This window comes from Eleginops maclovinus, chromosome 1 (genome assembly GCF_036324505.1).
Source record: "Eleginops maclovinus isolate JMC-PN-2008 ecotype Puerto Natales chromosome 1, JC_Emac_rtc_rv5, whole genome shotgun sequence".
Taxonomy (NCBI): domain Eukaryota; kingdom Metazoa; phylum Chordata; class Actinopteri; order Perciformes; family Eleginopidae; genus Eleginops; species Eleginops maclovinus.
The window spans coordinates 11,026,740-11,042,970 of NC_086349.1; the positions used below are offsets into that span (position 1 = coordinate 11,026,740).

The 16,231-nt window shown below is 39.4% G+C and overlaps 2 protein-coding genes across 2 annotated transcripts; one reads left to right on the forward strand and one right to left on the reverse strand.

Moving 5' to 3' along the window:
* Positions 1–232: 232 nt before the first annotated feature.
* Positions 233–10,455, forward strand: LOC134872379 (protein-glutamine gamma-glutamyltransferase 2-like). Its single transcript, XM_063895667.1, has 15 exons — positions 233–341; positions 959–1,144; positions 1,266–1,499; positions 1,638–1,756; positions 2,002–2,130; positions 5,708–5,876; positions 6,242–6,374; positions 6,531–6,634; positions 7,231–7,319; positions 7,410–7,563; positions 7,776–7,864; positions 8,267–8,450; positions 8,543–8,703; positions 9,369–9,505; positions 9,868–10,455. Exons 1-15 carry the CDS (start codon positions 332–334, stop codon positions 10,040–10,042), a joined length of 2,073 nt encoding a protein of 690 aa, XP_063751737.1. The 5' UTR covers positions 233–331; the 3' UTR covers positions 10,043–10,455.
* Positions 10,456–10,863: 408 nt separating this feature from the next.
* LOC134867666 (kelch-like protein 10) lies at positions 10,864–15,472 on the reverse strand. Its single transcript, XM_063888439.1, has 5 exons — positions 15,354–15,472; positions 12,543–13,029; positions 11,825–12,442; positions 11,375–11,524; positions 10,864–11,211 (listed from the first exon to the last, which is right to left on the reverse strand). The coding sequence occupies exons 1-5, from the start codon at positions 15,470–15,472 to the stop codon at positions 10,864–10,866; spliced, it is 1,722 nt and encodes a 573-aa protein (XP_063744509.1).
* Positions 15,473–16,231: the final 759 nt, after the last annotated feature.

Here is a 16,231-nt window from a genome sequence, read left to right on the forward strand (position 1 = left end):
ATGTAGGAATAAGTATTCAAACTTAGTGTACATTACCAATTATTTGATGATTAGGTGTTTCTATTCTGTTATGTTTTTGTCAGCTTCTGTTCCCGACAAAAATCATTCACAATAGCGTTAAGGCTATTAAAGAAAAGAGATAAAAATATTTGTTTAAGTCTAAAAACAGAACTACTTATGATACAAGTAGACAGATGGGGGTGTCCAGATCAGGTTTCACATGCTACAAATAGGGGCCGTTCCACAGCAGTATCATTAAGCATTAAGCACAGGCTGAGCTGAAGTGTAAGTCTCCACACAGAAGTTGAAGGACAAGGACTTCCCTGCAGACATGAGTCAAGGTAAGACAAAGCAACAACTTTCATGTTATCGGAAAGAGGTTCAAATATTATTAGTGGAGTTTATGATCTGAAAGGGCACTTCATCTTTATTTAACTCCAAACAGTCAGACTTCTGTTGAAAGTCAAAGTCAAGTGTGAAATTTGATTAGCAGGAATGGAGGACATTAGATACGACAGACCAAGAGCAGAGGGTGTCTGGGTTGAAGAATGTTTGGCCAACAATTTTTATTGTGAATTATCATCTGGAGAAACTTTGATGAGATCAAATTTAAAGAAAGTTGTCAAAAAGTGTGTCTGTTCATTTAAACTACTTCTTAAAAGGGGCATTGTTTTTTTTAATAGCTTCTTTGATCCTTTCTTCATCTTCAGCTCCATCATACTTTTAATTTAATTCCCTTTTGGTTCTACATATTTTTTTATTAAGTGTTTATGGATGAACATTGTTTTTATGAAAGAGACTCATGATTCTGTTGAAAAGATGCTTTAGGGGTTGTTATTATTGATTATTGTAATGTTCATAGTTTTAGTTTACTAAAGCAATGAAACAATGTGTTTAATTTGTAATTATTTATTTATATTTGACAAATTGATCTATGTTTTTCCATCTCTACACACAGTTTTGGATATTGAGCGCTATGATCTTGAAATTAAGAGAAACAGCAGCAGCCATCACACCGAGCAGTGTGGAGAGGAGCGTTTGATTGTAAGAAGGGGGCAGCCCTTCAATATCACTTTACACCTGAAGCCTGGCAGCACAGAGTTCAAGCCGGGTGAAGAAAGCTTCACACTTATCGTTGAGACTGGTAAGCGCCTTAATTACCATTAAATTTAGCTCTACATGCTTATTCCAAAGTACTGTATATCTGTTTGGAGGTATTTTGTATGCATGCATGATACTTTATGTTTCTCACCTGTGTCCCTCAGGCCCATTACCCAGAAAAGAATCAGACACTAGGGTTACTTTTGGTCTAAGCGACTCCCCAGCAGACAATGAGTGGAGCGCATCTGCCACTTATGATCCCTCCGGAAACACAGTGTCTGTGTCTATCAGTTCCTCGCCCAACGCCCCTATAGGGCTCTATTCTTTGACTCTGGACCAGGATGGGCAGAAGACCAGTTTAGGAGAATTCACCTTGCTTTTTAATGCTTGGTGCCCCAGTGAGTACAGTTTTTCCAAAATATTTTTGATAGTTTATCAGCTGTGCTGCCAAACTGCAGCTATGAAGTAGGAAAGTTGTCATATTTGAAATGTTTCAACTGGTCTAAATGTGTTGGTGTGTCTGTACTGACGAACAGGAGATGCTGTTTACATGCGCAGTGAGACGAAGAGGCAAGAGTATGTTTTAGCTCAATATGGGCTCATCTACAGAGGAACACATGAACGAATCAAGGGGAAACCCTGGAACTTTGGACAGGTACATTAAATCTCAAATGGTACCCCTTCAATATAGTTCAGTAAACTTTACACACGCTATATAATCTGTTAACACTTCTTCACATTGACAGAAACAAGCAGTAAACATAGGACAATCAATTAACATGTATCAATCATAGGATTTAATCACATAAAGTTTAATACTAGCATTAACCGAACACACATGGCTGACAGAAAACAATACTAACATGTTACCTTCTCTTCTGTTTGTTGGTCCGTCTGTAGTTTGAACCAGGAATACTGGATATCTGTCTGAAAATCCTGGATGAAAACCCCAAATTTATCTCTGATGCCGACAAGGACTGCTGTGCCAGGAGGAATCCCATCTATGTGACCAGGGTGCTAAGTGCTATGGTACGGTGTGTGCAGGCTTTTGTGAGACTCTGTGGATGACATTTAAGCAGCCTGTGAATAGCCTCTATTTTAGCTGTGCAGCAGACAAAGATAACCATGGTGAACCACATACACCTCTGTGTGCTGCTTTATACTCTGAGTGGTTTATTATCCTGTAGGGGGGGACAAAGAGGGAACCCCCATTCCTCTTCTTGTCACCCCAGGCAACTTTTGTGATAGAAAGATGCATCACAGAAAGAATCTTCCTGGGCAGCTTTGATTTCAAGGTGAAGTCAAAGAGCAGTAGAAAATATAAATTAAAGTCTGTTGCCGTGTTGTTTTCTGCTGCAAGTCAAAAAAGCTAAATTTGGAAACCAGAGCTATTTCTACTTGGCCTGTGGTTGTCACCATATTATAAATCAGTACCAGGCTTCAGACAAACTGTCACCGGATGGCACACTAATTGTAAGTTCCATAACGTCACCTTCTTAAAATAATCGCCTAAGTCATTTTTTCAGATTGTTCAGGAAACACAAAAAACTGAACCATTTGTTGAATATATGATATTTACCAACAATTTTAATCAAAACAGTTATAACAACAGATGTCTATTGACATACCATCAAAAAGGTCAGTCAAACATGAAACATGACAGAATTAAATGACTTAGGCACATTTTTGAACATGCCTTTGTGACTTAGGCAATTTTAAACCTTCTACTCTGTCAGGAATAAAGCACAACTAACAAACTAACTAAACATAATGCTGAGGAGGCATGTGCATTTCTTCACTTCTCCTTCCAGCTCTTCTTTGCTGGGTTCTTGACTGATGCCTATTAGTGTGGCAAATTGTCAAAGAAGTGATGACACTCGACAGGCATGATGGGTTTCATTGACTGGAAGTCCTGGAATTTTCTCTCCTTGATTGGCAGAGCACATGGAAACAATCGTATCCATGCCATTGGCCCATTTGGCACCTGTACCCTTTGTGGCAGTTCTTCCCACACAGAGGCTTCTGAGAAGGAAAGTTTGAAATGGACCTTGCCTTCACTGCTAAACTGAAGAGCCCGCAAGTCATGCACAGTCAGGTCTCCAGCTTTTTTGCCTGGTCTGATGCTACAGAAGTAGGATCCATTCAGTTTCAGGAACTCATCGTGCTTGAGCACTTTCACACGGTAAGGTGATGGCCTGATTCTTGCAGTCTGGAATATAATGACATAGTCTCCTGGGGTGAAGATATCTGCAACTATTTTGCGTTCAATAGTACTATGCATGCTGTCACACTCCATTTGTGTATGACCTGCAACAAGGTATTTCTGTGTTATTAGTACCCCATATTTCCTTGCAAGCTCAGAGTATGCATTCGCCACACATGCATTGCGATTCTGATAACCACAACCGTCGCTCCACACTATGATCTCCTTGAGTTCTGGATGGCCTTTGATCACACCTTCAAAATGATGATACTGAAGATGTTCAAATACCCCGCTACACAGGTCGACTTCTGATTCGTCCCAAACATAGCAGTAGCCTTCCTTTGATCTCAAGTTGAAAAGGGTAAAGTTATGGACCTGCAGTTTTGTTCTGTAATACAGGCTGCTGGCTTGGGTTTTTGGACACAGTAGCACAGCTTGCAAGTCCATTGTCCAAACGGACTTCTCTTCATTAGCACAATCCTTGTCGCAGGATTTCTCTTGCCTCGCTTCATCCTTCTTGGTGACATGTGCGTCATATTCAGCCTTACTGATATTCCCATGTTTGAATGAAACACAAACATCACACTGATCTTTTCTTGGAATAAATACGGAATATTTCTCCTCATGGAACACAGCTGTGAAATATTGGACTCCAACAGCCCTCACTCCAGCAGTTGCAGCTGCCTGTTGATATTCATGATGTAGTTGGGAGATGGTTGTGCCTAAAAACAGGAAAAAAAAGGTAAAGGAACTTCTTGTCTTTGTAGGCAGCTGTGCTTCTGCAGTAGTGTGAATTAACACTGGGCAGGTCCCTCAACCAGTTCTTAATGAAATCCTTGACATCAGGTTCAACCTTTGTCTGCTTGCCACTCTTAGGTCCAGATTTAGACGGCGCTGCTGCTTGTTTTTTAGGGTCGATGGAGTCGTTCAGCCATTTTGTAATGGTTCTTTCAGGGAGACCAAATGTAGAGGAAAAAAGTGCCTTGCACACTTTAACACATGTTCCATCTTCAAGCTTCAGTTGGTAGGACAATGAGGAATTGCGTCGGGATGCCTCGGCAACTTTTTTTTGCTTTATGTTAACCTTTGTGACCAAAGTGGTGACGTATAACCGACGTTCTTCCCAGGTGTTCATTGCCCAAATCTTGTAAAAATACCCACTGCCGCTGCTCTTCTGTAAGGACATGGCAGTCTCGAGTTGAGACTCGCTGACAGAACTTGGAGTTGCAGGGAGGACCCATAGCCTTTGCACTTATTTCTTTGCCACCTTTGCTCTTGTATGACATTCCTTTGAGATGTTTCTGCTTGGATTCCTAGCTTTTTAGCTAGTTCCTAGCTTAACTGATTTTAACTAAAAAGACTGAATAAACACATGAAATATTATGCAATATTTATAGCTTAGCGTATATTATAGTAAACATCTTCACCTACCAATATGGGAAGAGCCCTGAATCATGGAAATAACTTCAGCATCTGTGTAGAATTGTCTTCTTCTTGTATCAGCCGCCATCTTGAAAAGCTTGTAAAATTGCCTAAGTCACATTGTCTTGTGCCTAAGTCACACTCTTGACATAGGCAATTATACTAAAGGGATAGAATGGCATGATCTGTTTAACTGAGGATGTAGGCAATTTTACCAGAGGTGGCCAGCATCATGAGGAGATGATTTAGGCAAAAAAAAATCATTTTTGTAAAGAAATGACTTAGGCAATTATTTTAAGAGGGCGACGATAAGATAGTGAGGATGCACTCACGCAAAGCAAACAATCAAAACATATTTTCCTGGTAAAGTCCACTTTGCTTTTGCTTAATAACTCTTCCCAACTCTTCTTGTAAGGAGATAAGTGTGTGCTCTGATCAGTCAGTAAAAATGTGCATCCTTTAATACAACACGGATATAAAACATCCAGCTCTTTCACCCTTCTCTATGATCTATCAAGGAAACCTATGTTCCACATATTTTTGGAATGAAAAAATGCTTTTGTTACATTAACTTCCCAGGGAATAATGGCAGATTATCTGGTTGGACTTGTGTTATTTTAATCAATTATTGCTTATTAATTAAGAGGGAATTCCATTAGATTTGGCACAGATGTCCAATTAGTAGCAAAGAGTAATTGGTTAGAATTTGGTGGTTAAGTTCAAGGTCATCACAGTGGTGGTCTGTAATGTTTATGTAATCTGACATAATCAGATCTCTATCTTGTCATTATGGATGTGTGGATCAAGTGACAAAATAAGGAGTCCTTAAGTGATCCAAGGGGCATACTTGATCAAAAACTAAAACTTAGTGTTACACCGTATTGTGTTGCTGTCACTTGAGAAAATGTAAATCATTGGGAAAATGTTCATGATCTCTCTTTCTATCCCTCTTTTGCCTACCTCCACTATCTCTACCCTCAGATCAACAGTAACAATGACGGAGGTGTGCTGGTGGGAGAGTGGCACGATTTTTCAGGTGGGGTGCATCCAGGAAACTGGATCGGCAGCGGGGACATCCTGCACCAGTGGACAGAAAGTGGCCCCGTCCACTTTGGCCAATGTTGGGTCTTTGCTGCTCTTGCGTGCACAGGTTGGTGCACATTACGACACTCATGGGAGTCCTTGTTTGACTGCCTGTGGATTTGGTCGGATAATGAGTGACACAATGTGGTACATCCTACTCACATGTCAAGTTGACATCATTGGTTTGAATCAACAGATTGCTTACTATCACTCTTAAGATAACACGGAAACATTATCCCGACTTCTGCTGCATTTGTTTCTTAAACACATCATCAGTTTATCCTTGGTAACGTCCTCCAGTACACTTCCAAGCAATACCTAAAGTTAGAATCCAGTCTCTTGTCTAATTGTGAGTCTTTGATGACATTTGCTATGTCTAGAATGTGCTTTAGTCAGCTGCTCTGATGAGGGGGAATATTCTCCCTCCTCCAGTTTCCCGGGCCCTGGGCATCCCATGTCGAGTGGTTACTAACTTTGGATCGGCTCACGACACTGATGCCAACCTGATAATAGAAAATCTGTATGATGAAGATGGTGAAAGCATATCAAATGGTGATTCGCTATGGTAAGAGATTCTTACGTATATATATGTAAAACCACAACTGTTATTTCTTAACACATTTACTTTTCTCAAGCTTCCACTATTTCTCCATGATCAAGTGTCCTTGGGTTTTTTCCACAATAAATTAAATGATATTGTTATCGTCCTTTATTTTACCAGGAATTTCCACGTGTGGGTGGACAGCTGGATGACTCGTCCTGATCTGGGGACAGATTTTGATGGCTGGCAAACCAGTGACCCTACCCCACAGGAGAAAAGTGATGGTAAACTTTCATTTTGATGTCCAATTGTTTGTCGTGTTTCCAAATAAACATTCAAAAGTTTAGTTTTCCAAGCAAAGTCCCATGTATAAGAATAAGGACTGACCGTTTCCATGCTGAACAAAAAAAGATATCACGAGAAATACCTCCAATCATAAATCGGAAGTGCTACAAAGATAGGTCATAACCAGTGGCATGCCTAGTCACATGTCTAACCAAGGCGGTTTCAGTTTCAGCCACCGGTCACAGGTTAGTTGTGTTGTTGTGGCCAAACCTTCATATGGCATCATCTTGAGACTTCTTGAAACATAAAAAAAAGGGATAGAATTCGCCTCACCAAAAATATAATACTTTGTTTATACTTATAAAGGCCGTGCCCTTATTGAGTTTCTTTGTATTTAGTGAATTAGGAGGAGAATGATTTATATTTTGCATTTTTGAGAATAATGTCGAAATGTTGAAGATTAACTCAACATTACAAGAAGTCCCAACCAGTGTTGGAGCATATACTGAAAGTTTGACTTGAATTACTCGCGTGGCCTGAATCCATGCATTGTGTGCCTGACTCCTGTCTGTCTCTGGATGTGTGATGCTATCAGGTGTTTACTGTTGCGGACCGTCCTCTCTGAAGGCCATCAGGGAAGGAGAGCTGACAAAGAAATATGATGCTCCCTTCATTTTTGCTGAGGTGAGTTTTTTGCTATTGGCTGTAATAGTTTTAATCAACGACTGGTGACACATTTCACTGATTGTCAGCTCACGTCCTGTGTTGGGTCAGGTTAATGCAGATATTGTGGACCTGATGCGCTTGTCAGATGGAAAGTTCGTACAGTTCAGTGGATCAACTAAATCTGTTGGACAGTTCATCAGCACCAAAGCTGTGGGCTCGAATGAGAGACACGACATCACACACCAGTACAAGTATCCAGAAGGTACTGCCCTGTCACATGTGCACAGACACACACAATGCTCCAAACCACAGGATCTACATGTGTTTTTTAAATGAAAATCAAACTGTATACATATAGAATACAGTAACTTAACTACCTCAATTTGAGGATGCAATCTCATTGTATTTGAAGGAAAAGGCCTTTTTTGAACATAGGAGCTAAAACACTGTTTCATTACTTCTAATGGTTTTCAGGCTCAAAGGAGGAGAGGCAGGTGTATGAGAAGGCTCAGCATCACAACAAGTTGCTGCAGCTAGGAAAAGAGCCGGGGCTCCATCTCAAGGTGTTATTTTTCAACCATTTATACATCATAGAAAATAACTTTAAAGATGTGCATTCTCTCTTAGAGATGCCACAATTGATGTATATGAACAATTTCAAAGCAGCACCAAATAATATATTGCCAGGTATTCAAAAGTTGAAAATACATTTAATTTAGTGTCCCCTTTAAGATATGGTGGGTTGTATTGATACCAAATTAATGATGTCTGTGCTGCATTAGCTTTGAATCTTGAAACTTGTACAGTTTCATCAGCATTTTCTTTTTTGAAGATCACATAATCATAATTTCAACATGATTCACAACTACTTCCTGTAAATTTAAAACAAAGCAATTTATATTAATTTAATGTCCTTATTATTCCATTATTTTATTTATTTTTAAATCCTATAATTCTCATTTAAGATCAAACTGGCTGATAACATGATAGTTGGCTCGGACTTTGAAGTGCAAGCTGTCATCACTAACAACTGCATGTACACGAGGATCTGCACCTTCCTGTTCTTCGCCAAAGCTGTCGGCTACAACGGAAAACTGGGAGACAGCTGTGGATTCACTTCAGACAAAGTGGAGGTGCCCTCTGGAGGAGGTTAGGGAACACTTAGCACAACAAGTCACAAAATCCTTGTAAAAATGCATCAAAACATTTTAATAACCTAAGGTATATTGTGTTTTTTACAGAAAAGCGTATGTCCCTCAAACTGGAGTATAAGCGTTATGGATCAGCAATCACCTCCGACAGGTTGATCCAGGTGTCAGCCATCACCATCGACAAGCAGATCATAAATTACCATAAGGCTGAGAAGACCATTGTGCTGGACGAGCCAGAAATACAGATCAAGGTACGGGCAATGGACTGGGGAAAGAAATGTATTCCAGATTCAAATTTTGGAAAAAATGATAGTGAACAAATCAATAATTTTGAGTAGCTTGAGAAGCAATATATCAGTGTACATGAAGTTGAAGTACAGCAGACATTCAATAATAATACAAAAAAAATATGTCAAACTTAAAAAATGTCTCTCTTCAACACTACATGAATGCACTGCTGTTTAATTTGTTTTTTATCCTGTTTTGTACTTTTCTGTGTAGCTTAAATAGATAAGGCTACACATGCATTTTGTTTTGCATTCGTGTGTGAATGAAAACATATGATCCTTGAACCCTTGTATACATACATAATATGGTACAGTTGAGAAGCCACAAGTCTTTTAGAGTTAGTGTTAAGTCAATCTGATTCAGCTTCAACTCCTCGACCATAACGCATAACAATGTATAACATGACATTACAAAAAAAAATGATCCCTAGCTTACACTTTTTTCAGATGTCAGGGAGGAATTGAACCTTGAAATGTGATTCGGGGAGCTTTGATTTCATATTTAACTAGAAATCCCTGACATTAATTATTGCCCACTCCCAGGATCTTAATGACATGATATTAATTATTTACAACACCATACCACCTCTCACATCATGAAACCTGTTTATCTGATCACCTCTTTGCAGCTGTTGGGAGAGGCCACAGTGAGGCAGAGTGTGACGGCAGAGCTGACCCTGCTGAACCCTCTACCAGAGCCGATGAAGGACTGCAGCTTCACCGTGGAGGGGATCGGCCTCACTGACGGCAAACCCATAACAGCAAGGTATGTTGACTACGTCACAACTGTTTTTAGCAGGTTAATGCTGCAAATCATTATTTTAGCTCTTCAGTTTTTTCTCCTCATGGCTTTAATTGTAATTCACGTTAAGGTTTATTTAAATTTCAATGCGCAAAGTGTGTACAAAAACTCAAACACCCCCAAACCACAGTGTGTGTCTCCCTAAAACCTAAAAACTCACAATGATTCTTGTTTCAGTAAATAAAACGTTTTGTACAGATAAAAATAAGATGATGTTATGTGACCTGTGAGCTATACCCATAATCACAGCTACAAAAAGAATATCTTAAAAGCCAATGTAACATTGATGTGTTTGATTACATGTTTATTTTGTATGATTCTGGCAGGATTGAAGCTGTGGGCCCAAAACAAGAAGCCAAGGCAAGCTTTGACTTCATTCCCACCAGTGTGGGCACCAGTGTCCTGCTGGTTAACTTTGATAGTGACAAACTGAAGAATATCATGAGCTCCATCAATGTTGTTGTGAAACAATCAGCGAGTACAGAAGTCAATACCGTGTAACATCTTTTTTTAAGCCCCTTATTTATCCATATATTGTCCTAGAATTAGTTGTTCCTAGGGGTTTGACAATGATCCACATCCACTAATCATTATGTACAATGCTTCCGTAGTAGGCCTCAATACTATAATATATTGACATTAACAAATGTTCTTCACTTAAATAACTTCTAAAGTGATGTATTAATTTGTATTTGTTTAAACTTCAATGTGACAATAAAGCCGCTGCTGCCAACGCTGTAAGTAAAGCAGTTGTTTGTTGAAGTGAGCAACACCTCCTCATCTTTTACAAAACATTTTGTTATTGGTTAGTACAAATTCCAATACTGCAATTGTTTTTTCAGCATAAAATGTTATGAGGCTTGGTGTCATTTTTTATTTTGTGTGGAGTGAAAATAAATGCCATGTCACACTGATTTTACTGACATTTACTTATTTTACAGTAACATTACTTTTATGATGACCAAAGTTCTGTATCTCAGTTATTTTCATATTCAAAATTGATACCTTTAATCATATTGTTATATAGAATATATATATATATATATATATATATATATATATATATATATATTTCTATGGAGTTGACGTCATCTAGTGTTTTGTTGCATGTCACACATGAAATAGTCACAGGAGTCATGAAGGTTCATGCTATTGTTAAGTAAAATCAAGTCTCATTTGAACGGTGAGGTACACCTTATAGCCTTTAGCTGAAAACTTGTCACACCAACTGAAAATCTGCTAATACTAGAGTAACATTAGCGCTGCTGTAGTTTGATGCACACATTTATTTAACAACACAGCTCATAGTCAGATGGAAGCCATCATTCCACCTCGCGCTCCTCTGCTTCGGAGATTTGCACAGAGTGATGAGGTGAAGCATACTCGGCCAAGTTGGGCAGTCCGTACACCACACAGCAGCTCAGGGCGCTGCAGGAAGTCTCCAAGTCTCGAGCATCAGACCACTCATCCGCTTCAACATCGAAGCACTCGACCGCACGGAAGGTGGAGGAGTCATTGAAGCCCCCAACTACAAAAAGACGGTCATCGATCAATGCGATGCCGAAGTTGCTGCGGGAGCTCAGCATGGAGGGCACAGCGTGCCAGGTATCGGTTTCTGGGTTGTAGGCCTCAGCAGTGGACAGGCGGCTGGTTCCATCAAAGCCACCAACCTTTAAAGAAAATGTGAAAAGTGAGGTAAGGACTCTCTTTTTCTGGTTCTGTTATTTTTTCTTATTGTTGATTTTTCTGGCAATATGTTTTAATATTTGAAAACACTTCTGCCTAAAACTGGCATGTTTCTGTTTTATTTGAGTCCCTTTTTAAAGTGCTTACTGCAAAGACATGGTCTGCATAGGCGACGACCCCAACTCCACTGCGTCCACTACCCATGGATGCGATCAGGGTCCACTGGTTGCTCTCTGGGTCGTAACATTCAGCCGTTGACAGACTCTCATTTCCATTGAAGCCACCGCATATGTAAACCTGGAGGAAATTAAAGTAATAAGCAACCTGAAGATAGCAATTCAAAAAATTGACCTACGGTAGTATCTCTTACAGAGTATTTTTTTATAGACTTAATGTTATTTTCTCACTACTGGGAAGCAAACTAGCCTGTTATAGGTGAGAAAAAAAGGGGAACACTGCATAATATGAGGATCATAAAGTATTAATAAATACCTCTTTTGAATTTGTTTTTTGGCTTGAGAACAATATTCACTTGGATAATAATCTAGTGAGGTTTGTTTAGTATAAATATATATTTTTTTCTTTAGCTCCACCCACCTTGCCATGGAGGGATGTACTGCTGGCATCACTTCTCTGCTCGTGCATGGGCGCAATTAAGGTCCACTGGTTGGCTCTGGGCTGATAACGTTCAACAGTGTTGTGTCGATCCTCTCCATCATAACCTCCCATGGCATATATGAACCCGTCCATCACAGTAACAGTGACAAAGCAGCGTCTCACATGCATCTCTGCCACCTTCTGCCAGGTGCGCAAGACCAGGTCAAATCTGTGCACAGAGCTGAGCCGCTCAACTCTGTCAAAGCCACCGACACAGTAAACTGATCCTTCGAGGAAAACCGTACAATGGTATGCCCGGGGACCTTCCATGTTGCTGGTGACATTGACCCAGCGGTCAGCACGGACATCGTATGCCTGAATGGCATCGGTGGGTACTCTGCCTCTCCAGCCTCCAAAAGCCAACATGATAGCAGAGGGCATTCGTGGGCGGGCCAGGGGGTGATAGTAAATAGAGTCAAAGAAGCTCATGGTTTGGAGGTCAAGCATGGCCTTCAGGGTCCTGAGGAGAATCGATTTACAATCTTCACTTTCCTTCACCAATGGGTTGTTGCTAACGCATTCTATGAAGTTTTCTAGATTCATTAAAGCCAACCTGACCTAGAGACATGAGGAGAGAAGTTGGATTTACATTTTCTCTAATCCAAGATTTTGCAATTAAAAAGTTAATGTCATGGTGATTTAGTAATTCCCTACTTACTTTGGGCAAAAGAAGAGAGATGTATTCTCTGCGTTCCCCAGCTGCGTAGGAGATCCAACTAAGGATGGCCCTAAACACCATTTTCTCCTGCTTTACATTGAGTCTGTCATCCCCAATGATTTGACTAAGTTCCTGTGCAGAGAGCTGCATGAACTCTTCTGAGGTGGCAGCAACTTCCTCAAAGTGGTTTAGCGCGAAAAGGAAAGCCTTGTTCTTCAATTCAGGGGTGTAATAGATGTCTGTGAACTTCATGATGCCGATGCAGTTTTGAGGGGTCAGCTGCTTCTCCAGGAGGTCACTGCACGCTTGTACGATGCCCGTTACATTGTACCGGTCTGCTGCTATAAAAAGCTCTTGCACATTTTCTAGTGTTACTGGAACACATTCAGTGTAGGCAAACTCAATGAAGAGCTTCATCATGTCAGCGGACACATTGGGAACGTCAAACACCAGACAGTCAGGAGTTGACCAGCGAGTAAAGAGGACCCTGTGAGGCAGGAAGGAGGCAAAACAAGTTGTTTTTTTAGTTTTTTTAAATGATGTTTTCCCTTCATATTTAAACTAAAAAAATAATAATATAAACCAAACAAAGGTAGCCACTGCACAGATGGGATGGGATTTGAATGTAACTATTGCTCAAATTATGCCTTTAAATACACCATATATATACAGTGGTATGCAAAGGTTTGGGCACCCCTCTGAGATTTCATGACAATTTGCTTTTCCTTTATAATAGAAGATCACAGCAACAACATTTGTTTTCCTACAAAGATGTAGACGTTTTAGTGTTTTCCAGACCAAAATTCTTAGGGTAGCATTACATAGTTTTATTATAATAAAATAAAATGCAAAAAATGGGATGTGCAAAAGTTTGGGCACCCTTATAAATAGCATTCATTTCAACACCTGTACGGATTTATAGCTGACAGGTTGCTGCACAAAATTGCTTTGATTAGCTCATTAGACCTTCAATTACAAAGACAGGTGGAACCAATCATGAAAAAGGCTATTTAACATAGGTAATAGCTGGCTGTGCCTGGCCTAGGTTCTTTCTTACGGAGTGGCAAGATGGGGACCTCAAAACAACTCTCCACTGACCTGAAAGCTAAGATAATCCAACATTATAAATTAGGAGAAGGGTACAAAAAATTATCTGACAGGTTTAAACTGTCTGTCTCCACAGTCAGAAACGTAGTTGTGAAATGGAAGGCCACAGGAACAGTCCGTGTGAAGGAAAGATGTGGTAGGCCGACAAAAATAGGGGAAAGGCACAGGCGAAGGATGGTGAAAATGGTCACAGAGAAGCCACAGACCACCTCCAGAGAACTACAACAACATCTGGCTGCTGATGGTGTAGTTGTTCACCGTTCCACAATCCAGCGTACTTTGCACCAGGAAGAGCTCATTGGAAGGGTGATGTGCAAAAAGCCTTTCCTGAGTGTTAATCACAAGAAGAGTCGCATGAGGTATGCAAAAGCACATCTGGACAAGCCAGAAGCATTTTGGAACAAAATACTGTGGTCAGATGAGACCAAGATTGAGTTATTTGGTCATAACATGAACAGGTATGCATGGCGAAAAAAACACACTGCATTCAATGAAAAGAACTTGTTGCCCACTGTAAAATTTGGTGGAGGATCTATCATGTTATGGGGCTGTGTGGCTAGCACAGGTACTGGAAAACTTGTTAAAGTTGAGGGCCACATGAATTCCTTACAGTACCAGGAGATTCTTGACAAGAATGTTCTAGAGTCAGTCACAAAGTTGAAGCTACGCCGGGGTTGGATTTTTCAGCAGGACAATGATCCTAAGCACCGATCAAAATCCACCAAGGAATTCATGCAGAAGCACAGGTACAATGTTCTGGAATGGCCATCCCAGTCCCCAGACCTTAACATCATTGAAAATGTATGGATTTATTTGAAGAAGGCTGTCCATGCACGGAGGCCAAGAAACCTGACTGAACTGGAGACGTTTTGTGTGGAAGAATGGGCCAAAATACCACCTGCCAGGCTTAAGGGACTTGTCTGTGGCTACAGGAGGCGTCTACAGGCCGTTATTGCAGCAAAAGGAGGCAATACTAAATATTAATGGAATTATTTCTTAGGGGTGCCCAAATTTATGCACATGCCTATTTTTGTTTGAATGCACATAAACATGTTTCTGTTTGACCAATAAAAGTTATTTCACTACTGAGATGTTTCTGTTACCATAAGGTATAACATATGTTAAAATGAAGTTGCTGCTTCAAAAGCTCAGCAAGTGACAAACTGATGCAGTGGTTTTCCTAAGGGGTGCCCAAACTTTTGCATACCACTGTATATATATATATATATATATATATTTTAATTCAATACACCACCGTATGTTTTGTACCAGCAACACAGTCTCAATTTATTTACACATGAATATAGGAAATCACAACTCCAACTCAAATGATAAAATGGAAAATATTTTAAATGATTTGTTAGTCAGTGTATAAATGTCCTATCAAATAACATATTCATCATTACGGGACAGCTACCTACACACACAAAATACTAATATAAGTGAAAAATAAGCTTTGATATCTACTATATGCTGAAGTTTGACAATTAACTTCATATTTTAGTACAAACTTAATAAACATAACCATTATTTTTATTTCAACAGTTTTTGTGAAAATATCTTCTCTATGATTCAGTGACAATAATTAATATTGGGTTGTGTTGCCGTTTGTTAAGTTGTCTTTTTTGTTAAGCCTGCTGCTGTTTTTAAAGTAACCTATTAATCTAGTAGTATCCCTCTGGTAACACCAAATAACAAACTCACTGAAAGAACGGGCTGCAGTTGCAGAGGATGATCTTGTGCACATAAAATTCAACGTTCTCCACTCTGATCACCGCATCACAAAGCTTTTTTTCCAGACGCAGCTCATTGTACACGGACATCTTTGCTCCTCAGTATGAGAACTGCTACTCTTTGAATCTCAAATGCAAGTTCTGCTCTGGGCTCTCAACAAGGGACTCTCCTGAAACTCCTGAGGCTGTAGACTTGCTCACAGAATTCTAGAATGGGTCATATGTAATGTCTCGGAGTCTTGGCTCGGAATCCTAGTTCCAAAATTCTATGTGGTTCCCTCTGTGAAAAACATTCTGTTATCCAAGAGAGAGAATCCGCCCTTAGTGGTATTCAGTATGAGAAACATGGTATTGATGATGTATTGTGGGAATTGTGGTTATGATTTGTACAGCTGCCTATCCACAGACATATAATGCTGAAATTAAACAATAACTACAACAGTTTGCATGTTAACTTAAATAATAATCACAATAATAATAATAATAATAATAATAATAATAATAATAATAATAATAATAATAGTAATAGTAATAATAATAATAATAATAATAATAGTAATAGTAATAGTATAATTACTTCAGTATATTATATTTCAAAAAATACTAATATGTGTTATAACATACTATAATACTTTTTTTCGACATTTCTGATATTTACATATTATATAGAGCTCCGGAAAAGATTAACAGACCACTCCAAGTCTTTATCTCTACATGTATGGCAGCCATTCCAGTGTCTGTTGAATTCCAACACAGAGAAATGTTGTCATTAGTTTATAGAACACAATAAAAAAATCCTTTAACTCAAAGACATACCTATAATTAGTAAAACTGGAGAAACTGATAAAG

Bases quoted from the DNA above. Each gene is read 5' to 3' on its own strand.
- LOC134872379 (XM_063895667.1), top strand. The intron at 1,500-1,637 runs GTGAGTACAGTT...ACTGACGAACAG, and splicing joins TTTTAATGCTTGGTGCCCCA to GAGATGCTGTTTACATGCGC. The intron at 5,877-6,241 runs GTTGGTGCACAT...TCCCTCCTCCAG, and splicing joins TGCTGCTCTTGCGTGCACAG to TTTCCCGGGCCCTGGGCATC.
- LOC134867666 (XM_063888439.1), bottom strand. From the start codon at position 15,472: ATGTCCGTGTACAATGAGCTGCGTCTGGAAAAAAAGCTTTGTGATGCG. The intron at 12,443-12,542 runs GTAAGTAGGGAA...TCATGTCTCTAG, and splicing joins TCTCTCTTCTTTTGCCCAAA to GTCAGGTTGGCTTTAATGAA. The intron at 11,212-11,374 runs GTAAGCACTTTA...TTTTCTTTAAAG, and splicing joins ATGCAGACCATGTCTTTGCA to GTTGGTGGCTTTGATGGAAC.